We start from the raw sequence: 15,980 nt of genomic DNA on the forward strand, positions 1-15,980 counted from the left end.
CTTAGAGGAGCCTGTTATCCTGTTGAGTGCTACCACGTAACCTCTTTGCCCACGATTCGAAAATTTGAATGTATCCGGTTTCTACTCGAAATCGTCAGTTATACAAATTGCCACAAGCTGACTCGTCTGAATTTGCGGTCGTGATCTTCAGAACTAGTGTTCGTCCTTAGGTTTTGGACACTAGTGTATTATAAATAGTACTTTATAGTATTATTTATCTTGTGTAACAATACTCTTACAGAACTACTTTTAAAAGTAACTTGTGTTGCAATCAAGCTAAACAGCGTGTTGACGAAACAGTTTTACTCCTTGGTGTAATGATGCATGTTAATGAAATAATTGAGGGTTAAAATTAATGACTAAAATTTGTAAATCATGTATTAGCACGATATTCAGATTAATTTTTTTTATATATAAAAATTGAATAGTTAGATATCGTTAAGGAAGAGGAATAATAGACTAGAATTGTTTGGAGAAAAAATTGAGTAGTAACTGAAAGTCAAATTAGTGTATGATTGGCAAGTAAGAATATTTGCATCTTGCTTTAGTTTTGCAATGTCCATAAATTAACGTCCGTAAGGAAACAAAATATTTAAATTACCATAGAGAATGCGAGTGAAGCCGAAACTGTGGAATACAGGCATAAACCTAAATGTGGGAAGTTCTCTGCAAGTATAATTTGATCGTCACTTGGACAAATGAATGTCAGATAAAGTTGCATGGAAATGTCATGTTTCCGATGGTTCACCAAGGCAAAGGCATGGCAACTTTTAAGTGAAATTTGATTTGAAAGTTGATTCAATTAAATATTGCAAATCGTTTAAAATTTGCATTGATATATTTATGAATAAAATGGAATAATTGGTTTCATAGATAACTCAAAATTTGTTACGTCTGTAATCTAATCAGGCGTTCGACAATCTGAAATTGAATATAAAAGGGGGATATTGTATTCGGGGAATCACTTAGTTCAATATTGAAAGTGTATCTACTAAAAACATTATTTCATTGCAATAGCAGTCTGAATATTATATAGCGCATCAATTCTTGGTTTACAAAAGCGGATAGCATCTCCACTTTTCCGCTAACAGATCCTGGGTTCGAAACGATGTTTGTGAGTGTCTTCAGGTTGAGATGATTTTTATACTTTATCTGTGACCACCACCTTGCTAATTAACACCTCTTAGAAAAATACAATGGTTTGTATCTACAGCAGTTCCTGAATTGTTTGATTTCTAACCAACCAGTACTGATGCATTATAGTTTTATAACTTTTCTGAAATGGACCAGGAATTGAAACACTTAAGCAAAACTTTATTTTAAAGTCGAAAACTGAATCCTTTAGTTAACGGAAGAATTTTTGAAAGCCAATGATTAGTATGATCAAGTTCATATTTGCGAAAGGCCACTAGTGGGAAAAGCCTCAAGAAAAAGACAGAAATTTTCTAATTCCTATTTGATCATTCAATTCTGAGAAAAATTTCTGTTTCTTACATTACTAGCTACATAGAGGAAGCAAATACTGGCTTTTTTTTTTTTTAATTTATAAATATTGTTGAAACGTTAGCAACGTTTCTGGTACCATAACGCTAGTCAGAAGACAAAAAAGGTTGTTATAGGTTTAACTGTAGTTACCGACTAGAACCGAGTTGATTGATCTCTGCCCTAGGCAAGTATGTTTTTTTATTACTGAAAATTCGGGTTTTAACTCATCTCAGGAAAAAAAAAAGGACCGTAGAACTATGTCAATACGAGTATTAGGGTTTAAGATCATTAGATGGCTGTCATAATCACGTCCTGATGCGTCTAAATCACCGATAAGCTTAGCTATTAGTAACGGCTAAGAGGACGGAGAGACCAGCTCTCCGATTTCCAAAAGTTAGGGCTGGAATAGTTCTACCTCACGGAATAAAGGTGTTAGAAGATTTTTAGAGCTGAAGCTAAGAGTCGTTAAAACTGTTGCTGTTAAAATAAGTTCTCAACAGATACCTACGCATACAAATTTCAGGCAATATAATTTTTTTAAAAAATCAGATTGTTCCATTTTGCGGTGTATGAAAACAATATCAAAGATAAGTATTACGATTGAAATATCTAACAACAACTAAAATCAAGGGTAATAAAAGTTTTATGCTAACCTTTTAGAATAATAACGAGATTTAAATAGTGGAAGTGTGCTCGCATCCGTTTGCTGAATGACAACTGCCAGAATTTCAATCGTTCTCCATATCTTGAAAAATGGCAAGATAGCTTGATCTCTTACAAGACCTAGACAAACAATGCAGTCACCAAAAGATCAATTGTCTAATTTTTTTTGCGAGGATCTATGTATAAATCATGTTGAAAAAAAGGCTCGCTAAATTTTCGTCCTTTTTTTGTTTCATCTAGACCAGCTTTCCTCAAATAGGAGGCGACAATTTTTATCAATTGATTGCTTGTGATTTACTTTAAACTTACAGTTTCAGAAAATGTTATATGAAAATTTTGAAAATAATGAGCAGACTGATTTGCTGCAAGGAAGTTGAAATATTGTGTTCGTGCTTAAGTAATTTGGTTGTTGTTTGGGGCTATGGTCAAAGGAATTAAGACTGAGGCTAGCTTTATATCATCTTCTAGAAAGCTGGTGTTTGTTTCTGGGATTAAAAACGCATTTCCGAGATGTAAAACTCTTGGCCTCCATATGGGACCGGCTAACTGTATTTGAAAAGCCTTTAAAAAGATTCTTTGCATCTTAAATTCAAATGGTTATAATTTAAACGAGACTTGATTACAGAGAAAATTTATTTCTTGAGTATCGTGATTTCAAGTGAATTGCATGATATTAAATTCAACTAACTTAGAAATAAAAAAAAAAATTCTTAGGGGGAGAGGAGATTGAGAAAGGGAGTAATAGAAAACGAACGCACGATTCATTCGATTGCGAAATAATTTAAAAAATAGTGTGGTTATTTTGTATATAGTATTTTTCCAAGCTAAATTACCTTATATAAACATATAACACACTTCTGGATTATGCCAGATTGATAGCTTCCTTGATAGCTGGTGCTGACAATTAACACTTTATGGAAGGTTTTTTTTTTATTATTTTTTTATTTGGCCAATTCATTTTAAGTACACATGGCATTCCTTAATTATTTTTTTTAAAAAAACAGATCGATGCATTAATAGTAGGCAATATTGAACATTTCTTGAATTTATTCCTTATTCGGATAGCATTTTCAACATAAGTTAATTGGAGTGTGTTTGTATCCTTCGGTAGGTAAAATAAAACAGGACAAGACATTTGGTATGGAATACTGTGGTTTATTAACAGCACAGAGTATTGACATGTGACGTGAAACTGCACACCAGGCTAAAGCAAGGACAAGTACATGGCGTTATATGGGTCTACAATCGCTAATAGAACAATCGTTTGGAAGCCGTCATACTTTAGACTATATTATCGACATGCACTGGATGCTTAAGAGATGTGCAAAATATAGGACATTGAGAATCAGCAAACACTAAACAAATATACGTAGTAAGATGAAGTACGGGGCATGGACTATCGAGGCTAAAGGGGAGATGGATATAGGGACGGCTATAGCCAGGTTAGTGCTTCCCGTCCCCATCATTCTCGCAGTTTATATCACGAATCTTTTACCCCTTTTTGTAGCCCTTTCCAAACATTAAAATAATTCCGCTTTGAGTAATACCCAAGATACTAAATTTTAAATTGCACAGATGCCTTCACCCTTCTCCACATTCTCCCCTTTCGCCATGCATCTTGAAAAAATATAAAACAGGACGTTAAATTTTCTTTTCTGTATTAGAAACCAAATATCTGGTTGCTATAAAACCACTACCTAATATTACGTAGAAACAATTGGCTTGTATTACAATCATTACAAAAACACAGTAGCGACATTCAAAATATACTTACTAAATGCCAAATGAACCTCAAAAGTGCAAAATATGTAAAAAAAACAAACATGCAAACTACTATGCATACTTTCCTTTAGTGTTTGATGTCCAACTCTAATAGAATCTGAAATGTCGCTTTGCGCAAAGTATACATTTTGTTGATCACTGTATAATTTTACATCAAAAATTCGTCCATAACAAAGATCGAAGTAACAGTTGGAATATGCTCAAATGTAAACATACAAACACTGCAAAAAGAACCTAGGCAGTTGAAAGACTTTTTTCATCTACATAACAAATGGTATATAAAAACAGAAAGTGACAACCCTTATTAGCTAAATATATTTAAAAGAAAAGTCCATCTCAGCTATTCATGGATGGCGCCAGCAAAACTGTGAAATGGAAAGTTTCTCGTAATCCCAAATATAAAATGGTTTCCATGTAAAACAGTTACTTCTAGGAGTTAATACTACTTGGGTGTGTGTATATATATGTATATATATATATGCTTTATTTCACATCGAATAACTGGATGTTTTCTATCCTTTGCACGAACAATTAAGCACAACTGACTAGACAATAACGTCACCTTCCATTTCATAGTCGCTGTTTTCAAACCATGCATTGGCGCTGTGGATAAGCCATTGTACATTGCTGGCATTTACTGTGACCAAACAAACTTTTTTTTTTCACTGCATTAAGATATTTATATTGTATATTATATAACGATTTATCTTGCATATTAAAAACTGAAGGTTTTAAGTTTATATTTACTGAAGCAAGATTCACAATTTGCATATCAAAGTGCACCACCTAGCTTTCAATTCTTAAGCACGAGTGATCTGATCATTTAATATTATATGACTTTGATGCAAGCTATTTTCGGAAAGGCCACCAAAGTTTATCAAGCAGTACCTCAAGCTGTACTATTTCGAAAGGAATAAGCGAAAAGTCTGTCAGTTATATACCCTGCATAATAATAGCTCACCCTGCCGTTTGAAACACGAACCTTCCAAGGAAGGTAATTGAAAGACAAGTTCTAAGCAATGTATAACGGCATATAATGAAGATAAAACAGCCACGTATTTCAAAAGGCAACGGGTTAATTTGAAGTAAGCGTCATAACACTCGCTAATGCATTACAGAGCGCCTTGGAAACTAACATTAAAAGAAGTAACAAAATGCAACAATTGTTCTCCTCTAAAACCTGCCGTTTAAAGAATTTGAGGTCTTATGATAGAGCTTTAATATCAGCTAATAACAACTAAGATTGGAATGTTAAATATACTCAGAAGACCAAGTGTTTCTTGGAATCGCAAGACAACCTGCATCAGCAAGAACAAGAAAGAAAAACTGAAATTTCTGTAATACTGTAACCACTCGAACAGTAAAAACATAACTTGACACAACAAGAACAAATTCGGACACATTAAGATCATGGAATACTACATATCCGTTATATCCAGGTTAATATGGTAGCAGCAATGCGGAGCCATGCCAGTTTGTGTCAGTGCACGGTATTCAGTCGACTGCGTTGCGTTCATGTTGTCATATTATTGAGAAGTTAGCCGTATAAAATTATGGAGGAGACATTCAGTCCAAAAATAGCTAGATGATAATATGAACATCTTGATTGATATTTTTCCTAGAAATACAACGGGGCGTATTGTGGGTGGACATTTCTTTGTACTATTAAATATTCTGATGTAAGGGACTTAAAATGACTACGAACTTTCATTGTTACAAAAGTGAAAGATTAGAAAAACAGCAATGTTATGATCTCGAGCACTGAGAAATAAAATATAACCAATAATCTGATAAAGGTTTCGCAACAATATAATTCCATAACAATGCAGCGTCTAACAATATATAAAGACGACAAAACTGGACACGATACGAAACTGATTTAGTTAACAATGAGAAAAACTACGCATAGCATGAACTTTATTGTAAAATCATTGTAGAAAACAAAATGAATGTTGCAACTTGATCATATCTTCTAAACTGCTGCTATTTTTAGACTATCCTACACTGATCAAGAACTTTTCCATCCTCCAAAACGTAGATAATATCGCTAACATCAACAGCGAATAGGCGCACAAACACTTGTGGCTAATTCTCTAAAATTCAGTTATGACCGAGTGAAGTGACAATTTGTGTTGCTTTCCATTACGTATCGAAACAATTGGGAGAGATGACAGATTAAAGTACAAAAAGAAAAAAAAAATACATGGAGGTTAAGAGAGAACAATCCTATCATCATTCTTTCTTCCTAGAAACAAATATATGTAGAATTCCCTATGGGGTATAGCTATAGTGGATCCTGGGTATGGGAAGAGGAATAAATACAATTCCAAAAGTGGGCCTACGATACTTGCTATGATAAGGGCAGTTTTAATATATAAAAGATTAACAGCACCTGAAATCTCGATATTTGCATTCGGTTTTTCTTCTTTTCACCGAGTAGACACGAATAAAATACGACTCCTGCTCTTGAATATTCTGCAAGTTATAAATAATTTTTACATGAGGAAATATGTGTGATCCTTTAAGAAAGATGACATTGTCACATTCTGATAAAATAGTTTTACAAAATCACTATTCCTGAAAAATATGTGCTTCTTGCTTCTTTCATCAGTATAGGGGGCCATATTATATTCGCGTATATACGGCAACTGGGAGTCACCAAGACCTCATAAGTCTGATGTATTTACCACTTGGTTAATAGGATTACAACGTAACGCCACCTCGTTCCTTTATGTTCAGGTTTGAAAACATAGCGGATTATAACTTGTTAGTTTTGATCTATGTTGCTTTAAATTATCTCAGAATTAATATTCTTAATGGTTCTAACCTACCTGCTTCCGTCCATTTAGCAAAATACCTCACTTGACTAAAGTTAACCCACATTAATTACAACTTTTATTTCACCCTAGCCTTAAATCTTATATGGAAAGCAACAGTCTGCGTCCAGCTAATGGTAGCCTTTGCAGTATGCGAACAACTCTTATTTTAAGATACGAAGGAATTAAAATCCTTGGTCAACAACATGTTTTAAGCACACAGAAAAGCACGGTGCACTTAAATATTAGTTTGTGTGATTATATTCTTCGTCCACAAATGTAAAAATATATCTTCTGTTGGACTTTCAAGAGATTTACAGCAACTTATTAGTTCTTGCATTCCTGAACTAAAAAGGAACGAGGAAAGGTTTTCTTGAAGTCTGCTACACACTTATGAATGGAGTAAACGTCAGAGGAGACATGTAGAATTATTCAGGGGTTTGGAATGAAATAGTTTAATTTATACAGACGTGAAGATTGGCAGTGTAAATATTTCCCTATATATATATCGATGGAGGAGGAGCAAGGCATGCCGAGTTATATTAATATTAAAAAAAAACCGACCTATTTTCGGCGTATGTGTGCTTCTTAGCGAATATGTTTTCACATGCTGATCTTTGAAAAAACCCTTGAACTCCCCCATCCCCCCGCTCATAATTTAATATTGCCTTGCTTCTCCATTCCTAAAAAATGCTGAAAAAACTTCGTAAGCCTCCTTATGACGTTATTATTCCATTCGTGATGAATTGTTGCCACATGGTTGCCATGCAATCAAGATGTCAAGAGTATGTAAGGTTTTTTTTTTTTTTTTTTTTCGATTACAGTTTCTCGATTGCAGGTCACCAATGTCATTTAACATTTGTAGGATAGGGAAGAATATTAAATTAAATGTCCTAAAATGTCCAAAAAATCATCATTTTGCCTATCTAAATAACGAAGAACAGTCTAGTGCTTTCAGCATCAAGAGTATAAAACAATTGCTACTCTCGTTCACAAACTAATCTGGAAATAGTACATCCGTACGTGGTCTTCATTATCACTTCTCATTTAGGCACTAACAGGAGGTTTCCTTCGAAGAAGAGTACGTCAATCTGCATGGTAAATAGCAACGAAGCACATTTAAACATACACCCACACATTCATTCCCCCATCCACCCACTTAACGCTCTTATTAAATCTGTTGTGAACTAAATGCATCCACACAACTGCCTAAATTAATAAATCCACGTCATGTACCCTTCTGCGAAAGAAAAGCATCCGAACAATTCATATATCGCTAAATCAAACTGAACCCATCTCCTGATGGTTAGACAACGACGGGGGATCCATTCGGCAAACCCACCGGCATTTACTTTAAAATTCCAACCGATAAGCGGCGCAGCTAGTGTCGTGATCCTGAAGGTTTACGGTACAGCGACTGGCAGATGGTGCCACGTCAATCATGAGATCTGCAAGGGTATCCTGATTAAGAGCCATCCAATACCCTAGGGTATCGGTTTCGTAAGTGGGAATGATAGTGACCTCAAGCTCCTCTTTCCAGCTCTTCTTTGCCTCCAGAAGAGCATTTAATACTTCCTTGCTAGGATTGGTACCACTGAACACATAATATCGCGCCCGTATTCGTCTGAAGAAATCGCCGTCACAATAATGTGGATCTCCGTGATGAGGAACATATGCTAGATCCACATAGATGGGAGTGGAGTCGTTGCTTGCTGCAAGCTTAGATTTCACAGATGCTGCAGTCTTGACAGGAGAGGGCATTGGAGATCGGGTGCCATTCTTAGCATTTTCTAAAGAAGTCCTTTTGTCAGTGCTCTTCAGAGTTGTTCGTACTGTTGACATAGACCTAGTAGTGGAGGATTTTTTCACAGCATCTGAAGGATTGGGAGGAGGAGGAGAAGGAAGTCCCATGGGTTTTCCCCAGTCTTCTAATCTAAATTCATAAGCAGGATCAGCAGCATGCATATCTGGAAATCCTGGAGAATAGGTCATTCTAGAAGTTGTAGTGGTTGTGCAATGCGTGTCCATCTGGAATCCATGGGGAGATAGTAACGAATCGCTGCCATCAAAATGGGATTGCTTCTCTTCGGGTGATCGTTCTATTTTCATAGATTGTTTGTACATCTGTTCCTCTTCCTCCTGAGCATAGCCTTTATTGGTGTATGCATAAGGGGAAACCGAACCAGGGATGGATGAACTGTCATCTTCTTCCGAAGAGACGCCATATGGGTCTTCATTAGCACGACTACCATCTAAAGGTGCACTTGGAATTTCGGGAGGACTTATTTTAATGTTTTCTTTGGTAATTTCTTCACCGTCTGTTTCTGGAGACAATAATTCATCATGTACCTTCTCATATTCAGAAGAAGGATGTGAAATTTCCACATTATGATGTTCTCCAATGTAACGTTCATTGTTGTCAATCGGTGAGATGTTTTTGCCATCACTTATGGATTGGAAATGAGAATGGATATAACTTTGAGTTTCCTCCTTTGACGAAGAATTAATAGTGTTCTTTTCATAACTATAGGACTTTTCTTCTGTAGTAAAAGAAGTAAAGCTAGATTTAACCATAGGATCATCTCCATATTCCTGGGGTGCAGATCCTTTCCATGGCATTTCTTCTTGTCCATTAATATTTGTCGAATATCCTGTGGTGAAATGCTCACTTGAGAACGATAAAGATCCAATTTCCTTCTCATTTTCGACAGATTCAACCGTCTTTGATTCAATGTTTTGGTTGATGGTATTCAGTCCATTCGCTTTGAACTCTTCTAGATGGGAATCCTCAATATTGCAAGTTTTCATAACTTCAGACTCTATATAATATCCATTCGAAGGCTCTTGTGCAGTATCCTTAGAAGACATAGTAAAGGAAGTTTCTGTGTTCGTTTTACTGCCAGTACCAATATTCGAGTCATATGTCTCGTGAGGATAATCCTCATTCTGTTCATTACTTTCAGCATCACTAAAAGAATCTCTCACTTCATGCTCTGTACCTAAAGAACCCATCATTTCGGCTTCGTTTTTCTGCGAAATTCCATTGCGGTCAGTGATATCCTGGTCATAAGTCACGGACTCGTATGTCTCTGTGATATTAGATTCTGAATGGAAGACATTGGAATGCCTGTTGTCTACAGTTTCAGAGGTAATCAGTAATGACGACATGGTGTTTGATTCTCCCGTATAGGAAGTGAACTTGTTATCAAAGTCATTTTGTTCGTAATATGGAATTTGTTCATTATTTGAGTAATCCATCCTTTCTGGAACCGGAGGAGGAATAATGTCATTCTCGTCATCACTCTTGTCGTCATCTAGTTCTGGAAGAGATTTTGTAAGTTCCTCTACCGTTTTTGCTTCTTCTTCAGTCAAGCCAGAAATGGTGGGATGAATTTCAGATTCCAGTTCTTTTACATCTTCATTGTCAGTGTCATCATCTGCTTCTCTTCGATCTAAATCATCCATTTCTTCGCTGAATGCTTCCATGGGTTCTTTAAGAGCAGCTGTTCCATTTCTCGATTTAGGATCTTGACCATATTTGGGAGACTGAGGTTCAGAGGGAGTAGTGCCACCAGATACGTTAACAAATTCAGGATAATCAACTTCTTGTATGTTACTGTAAACAGGCTGTTCAACAACAGGACTTCCACCTCTTTCTGAATCTTCTTCTTCCGATTCCTCATAGAGAGGCTCATCAGCCACTTCAGTCTGCCTTGGAGTTGTAATAACATGCTGACTGATCGGATCTCTCATTTCATCTATTTCTTCATCTTGCATAGGACCCACATTTTGATAAAACTGTTGTCCACCAGGTGGAGTTGGATAGCGAATCATTTCCTCTTCATCTTGCAATTCACTACTTATTTCATTCGTTTTTAATTTCTCCGAAAATTCGTTATTCATTTCAATATTTTGCGTCCTTTCTACAAGCTCGTGGTCCGTTTCTATCATTCCTGACGTTTTGCATATTTGATTATCATTTTCGATTGTTTGCGGCATATCTAGAAAGTCATTTATTTCAAATACTTGTGGCTTATCTAGCAATTCGTTTCCACTTTCAGTCGTTTGGATCGCCTCAAATAACTCACTGCCTGTGTCGGCTGCTTGTGGTTTCTCCAGAAATTTGTTCGTCTCGCTCGTTTGCAATGCCCCAAGAAATTCACTCTCTGCTACGACTGTATGCTTTGCAAGGCATTCGCTGTCTTCTTCATTCGTTTGTGACTTTTCGAATAATTTGCTGTCCACCTCACCGCTTTGCGATATACCAAGAAATTCACTCTCCCCTTCGATTCCATGCTTTTCGAAAAATTCACTATCCTCTTCCATGGTTCGCGGCTTTTCGAGGAATTCGCTGTCCACCCTACTAGTTTGCGATATACCAAGAAATTCACTCTCCCCTCCGATTCCATGCCTTTCGATGAATTCGCCGTCCTCTTCAATGGTTCGTGGCTGTTCGAGGAATTCGCCGGCCTCTTTCGTCGTTCGTGGCTGTTCGAGGAATTCGCCGTCCTCTTTCGACGTTCGTGGCTGTTCGAGGAATTCGCCGTCCTCTTTCGACGTTCGTGGCTGTTCGAGGAATTCGCCGTCCTCTTTCGACGTTCGTGGCTGTTCGAGGAATTCGCCGTCCTCTTTCGACGTTCGTGGCTGTTCGAGGAATTCGCCGTCCTCTTTCGACGTTCGTGGCTGTTCGAGGAATTCGCCGTCCTCTTTCGACGTTCGTGGCTGTTCGAGGAATTCGCCGTCCTCTTTCGACGTTCGTAGCTGTTCGAGGAATTCGCTATCCTCTTCAAGCGATTCGTTTTGAGTTATGTGATGCTTTTCAAGCAAATCACTGGCCATTTCAATTGTTTGTGATGTCTCAAAAGATCCACTTTCTGTTTCAATTGTTTGCGATTTTTCAAGAAATTCGCCATCCATTTCAATTGTCTGCGATGTCTCAAGCAATTCTCTACTAGTTTCGTTCTTTTGTGATATTTCAAGGTTGTTTCGAATGTCTTCTTGTGCTTCCTCTGGTGTTTCTGGAACAAGATCTCTTGGAGACTCGTGTCTCTCTTCCTCATATGGGGCTTCTATTTCGAGTTGCCCCTCATAGTCAACAACAGCATGAGGTGTCGGACTCTTCATGATATCATCATCATCGTCTTCATCTCTTGAGGGAAGTTCAACAGTCAGCTTTCCAACTTCCAACTTGCTTACCTCTTGTTCAGCATTTTCAGTCATGTAAGCATGGATATCAACATCATCTTCACTTACACCAGAATTTCCATCGTTGTCAACAGATGTTTCTCTCCCTAAGTTTCCGTATTCGTCATCATTATCGCAAACAATGGATATTGTGGAAGATTTGCGAAGTACATCTTCTGGTTCTATATCTTCCTGTTCATATTTTAGTGGTGTACTTTGAATCTCTTTATCTCCACCCTCTTCATATTTCACAGGCACACTCTGAATTTCCATATCTCCACCTTTTTTCTCCTCTTCATATTTCATAGGTGTAGTCTGTACTTCATCCATAAGGCGATCTTTCTCAAATATGCTGGAGTCAGATTCATATTTCTCAAAACTTTCCACACTAGCAATATCTTGTTCAGTAACTCTTGTTTCCTTAAGGCTTTCAGTTTCTGATTTCTCCTCCTTAACATCCCCATCTGCTTGCTGTTCAACATAATCTTCGATGTTTCTGTTAGCATTGAAATCACTGGTCAGAGAGCTTTCATCTCCACCCATTAGACCTTCACAGAAACTTCCTTCCATAGAAGCATTTGCCAACATTGCGTCGATATCTCGGGGAGCAGGAGATTTATCCAACAAGAAAGCTTCTGTTTCTCGAACCGTTTCTTGGATTTCTTTTGTTGTAATCAGCATTGCTGTTTCCTGAGTAATCTTTGCAACATATCCTGAGGTTTGGTGATCAATTTCAGAATTCTGAATGCTTTCACGAGAAGTATCTGCTATTACAGGTTCTGGTTTTTCTTCGTAATTTTTCATTTCAGTAAGTTCTTGTGTTCTATCTTCTGTATAATCAACACCTGAATCGGTTTCTTCTAGATCATTAACCTGTTCAATATTTTGATTCTCAAGTTGTTCTGAAAGCATTTCTGCTTCGGCACATACAATTTTGTTTTCATCGGGAGTATTCGTTTTCCACTCCTGTATTTTTTCATCGACCTGGAGAACGGGTTCAGGTGTTAGTTTCTGTAAAGCAACATCTATCTGAGGCATTCCTTCTGCTTCCTCTTTTCCTTCCTGTATGTTTTCTGGTGCATTGGTTTTCTCCTCTTCAAGTTGTTCCTTCTCTTTTGTATCAACATCTGTATCAGATGTCACTAAGTTTGATTTAGAAGCTAATTCAGATATCTCTTCAACATGCACGGAGGACTCAGATTCAATCATTTCCACTTTCTGAACAGTATTCTGTTCTTCTTGAACACCTGCTTCCATTGAAGATTCAGTTACTTGTTCAATATTATTTTCGATCACATCCTCTTCAATTTCTTCAGGTTTCTCAAGTTCAGCTTTTTCTTCTATGTCTATCTTTTCTTCGTCTTCTGGAATTAATTCCCGACTCTCAGGTTCTTTGCTGCCTGAAATCGAAACGGACTCTTGTCTGGATTCAGCCGCAGCTGCTGCAAGCGCTGCTTCTTCCTTTTTCACTTCTTCTGGAACCTCTGCTGCAATTTCGGCTGCCGTGGTTGCTGATACTGCTGCCACAGCAACTGCAGCTGCTGTAGCTGCAGCTGCAGTTGCAGCAATTGCAGAAACTGTTTTTGCTTTGGTATGCTTTGTAGGCACAGGAGTTGGTTTCGTTTTATCTATTTTTGAAGTAGCTTTTGATGGTGGTGCTGCTTTGAATTTTGAGGGTTCTGTTTTTCTGCTGGCAACTTTCGATTCTACAACCCTTTTATTGCTTACTTCCTTGAGACCTTTGGATTTTATTTCAGGTGTTTTCTTCACTTCCTGTTTCTCAACCTTGACGTGTTTGGATTCGATAGCTTCTTTTTTCTGTACCGGTGTGGGCTTCTTTTGATCCCTTAAAGGAATCTTTTTTGTTTCGTGATGTGTTTTAACAGGTGGTGTTGTCTTTGGTGGTGTCCTTACTGGTGTTTTCCTATCAATAACAGGCTTTGTTTCTTTGTTGTCCTTTTTTGTTGTCGAAATGTCGCCATTCCTAGACGCGACGCTTGATGCAGACAAGGAGGGCGATGGAGCATTCTTTCTACCGACTGAAGCTTTTGAACCAGGTCTCTCAGTCTTATTCTTTGGTTTTTCAATTAGTGTTGTTGTTAACGATGTTTTTGTGCATGTGGGGTGTTTCAATATGTCCAGGCTTTTCAACTTCTCCACACCCTCTAAGACCTTGTTCTGAGGAGCACTTCCAGGAAACAGAATACGTGTAATGGTATCTTTTGGATCAGAGGGCTTCCATACTAATAGAGCAGATATAGACATAGCATGGGACAGCGGAATGGCCAACTCTCTGTTCTGAAACTTGAGGCCGCTCTTAACACAGCTGAATTTCTCTTTCAAAGAACTCCACTCCTGAAGAAATTCTTTCATCTCTTTACTGCCTTTAGGTGGGCTCAAGATGTACATTTCTAGAGTACCATGTCCCACTTTGTGATAAAGAACGAATGGGTCAATCACAGTATCACGCCAGCATTGATGGGGCTTTAATTTAAGGTCATGTAGGTTTTGAATGAAACTGTGGCCTTCACCTACAACACTTACCAGTAGTTCATTCTTGTCCTTTTGAATTTCATCGGACGGGGACCACTTTCCATCGGCAATGTTGCAAAAAACGTAACCGATCTGTGGTGATGTATTGTTTATGGCTTTTCTTTTCATGAGGGTGGACATTCCACACAGATTACTTTCACTTAGTCTTGTGACCAGAACAGCATCCAAACGATCTAGGTGACGGATGAACTCCCAGGAGCAAGGCTTTCGATTAAAACCTCCATCGATCAGCATGTTGAAGCCATTGATTCCAAAAAGAGCACAGTCACCCTGTCCTCCAGGGAAAACATATAATGTTGGTCTATTGAATCGGATATTTCCAACAAGTGGAGAAGTCTCCATCATCTCTTCTAATGAACGGTAAGAGAGAACACAGTCCAGACAATCGATAAGGGCATCCGATCCTGGAAGGTGATCTACTTTATCAGATGGGTTGAGAGAAATTTCTGCCAGTTGCTGAAATGCATTTTTTTCAAACCACGAGGCTGACCACTCGCCTTCCTCGGTACAGTGCACGTGAATGCTACATTTCGGCTGACTCTTAAGAACTCGCAGTACATCAGCATCCTGGAATGCTTCTGCAAAGTCATGGAAACCGAAGATTCCATTCTGAAGGATCCACGAACCAGATCCGGAAAATGCATAACCTGCATGAATGAGATGTTTATGTCTGGTGGTAGCCACGAGAAGATTCTTCAGACACTGTTTTAAAGTGTTCAGCTGAGGGCTTACCAACACTTCTACAGCGAGATTTTCTGTCGAATATTGGATTAGGAGCTCTGAAAAAAGAAAAATAAAGATTTGAATTTGATGAGAGTTCACAGCATAATTTAATTACCATTTCATGTGAGACCAGAACAACATAAAAGCTAATCTTTATTAAAACTTGAACAAACTATGAGCTAAGGCGCATTTTGATTTTATTAGTTTATGTCTGGACAGCACTTGATGCTTACAACGGGTGAAATATCCAGTTCTTAATGTTACATTGTGAAAGATGCAACTGCTGTTGGATGTCATGTATAAATACAAAAAAATCTTTTACTTACTAAACTTATTGCAACAGTTGTATAATAAGGCAAAACTGAATGAGAGTATTTAAAAGAGAATTATCAGTGCAAAATTTGGCAATTCTTAAGCTTGTCAGCTTTTATCCAAAGGTTTATTATTATCTATTAGGTTTAAATTTTACTATTCGACTAATTTAATATTTTTTTTTTTAATTTTCTCTCTTTTATTCCCCCCCCCCTCTCTCTTTAGTCTGGATATTCCCTCTAAAAACGTATCATTTTTAAAGCATCCTTGTACATTCTAAATATCAACTTTCACCAAGTTTCAAATAATATGCAAAAAATGTAATGCACAGCAAAGTATGTATAGCTTAGCTTACAGCACTGATGTTGAAATATTCGGCTCTATCCCAACTAGTAACTGTCTGCTAACACCTTTTATTGCCCAAAGAGAATAAAAAGGAGTTAGTCCTAATTTTTGGAGACT

At 37.4% G+C, this 15,980-nt stretch overlaps 1 protein-coding gene across 1 annotated transcript in view; it reads right to left on the bottom strand.

Moving 5' to 3' along the window:
* Positions 1-3,282: 3,282 nt before the first annotated feature.
* The window catches only part of LOC150099723 (uncharacterized), a 102,026-nt gene continuing 89,328 nt past the window's right edge, over positions 3,283-15,980 (bottom strand). The window contains exon 3 of the mRNA XM_090403484.1: positions 3,283-15,262. Coding sequence (XP_090259610.1) covers positions 8,100-15,262 — 7,163 coding nt within the window. The 3' untranslated portion in view covers positions 3,283-8,099. The remainder of the gene's footprint in view (positions 15,263-15,980) is intronic.

Source organism: Typopeltis vanoorti, chromosome 14 (assembly GCF_054136105.1).
Source record: "Typopeltis vanoorti isolate ZY-2024b chromosome 14, IOZ_Tvanoo_1.0, whole genome shotgun sequence".
In the NCBI taxonomy this organism is placed as follows: domain Eukaryota; kingdom Metazoa; phylum Arthropoda; class Arachnida; order Uropygi; family Thelyphonidae; genus Typopeltis; species Typopeltis vanoorti.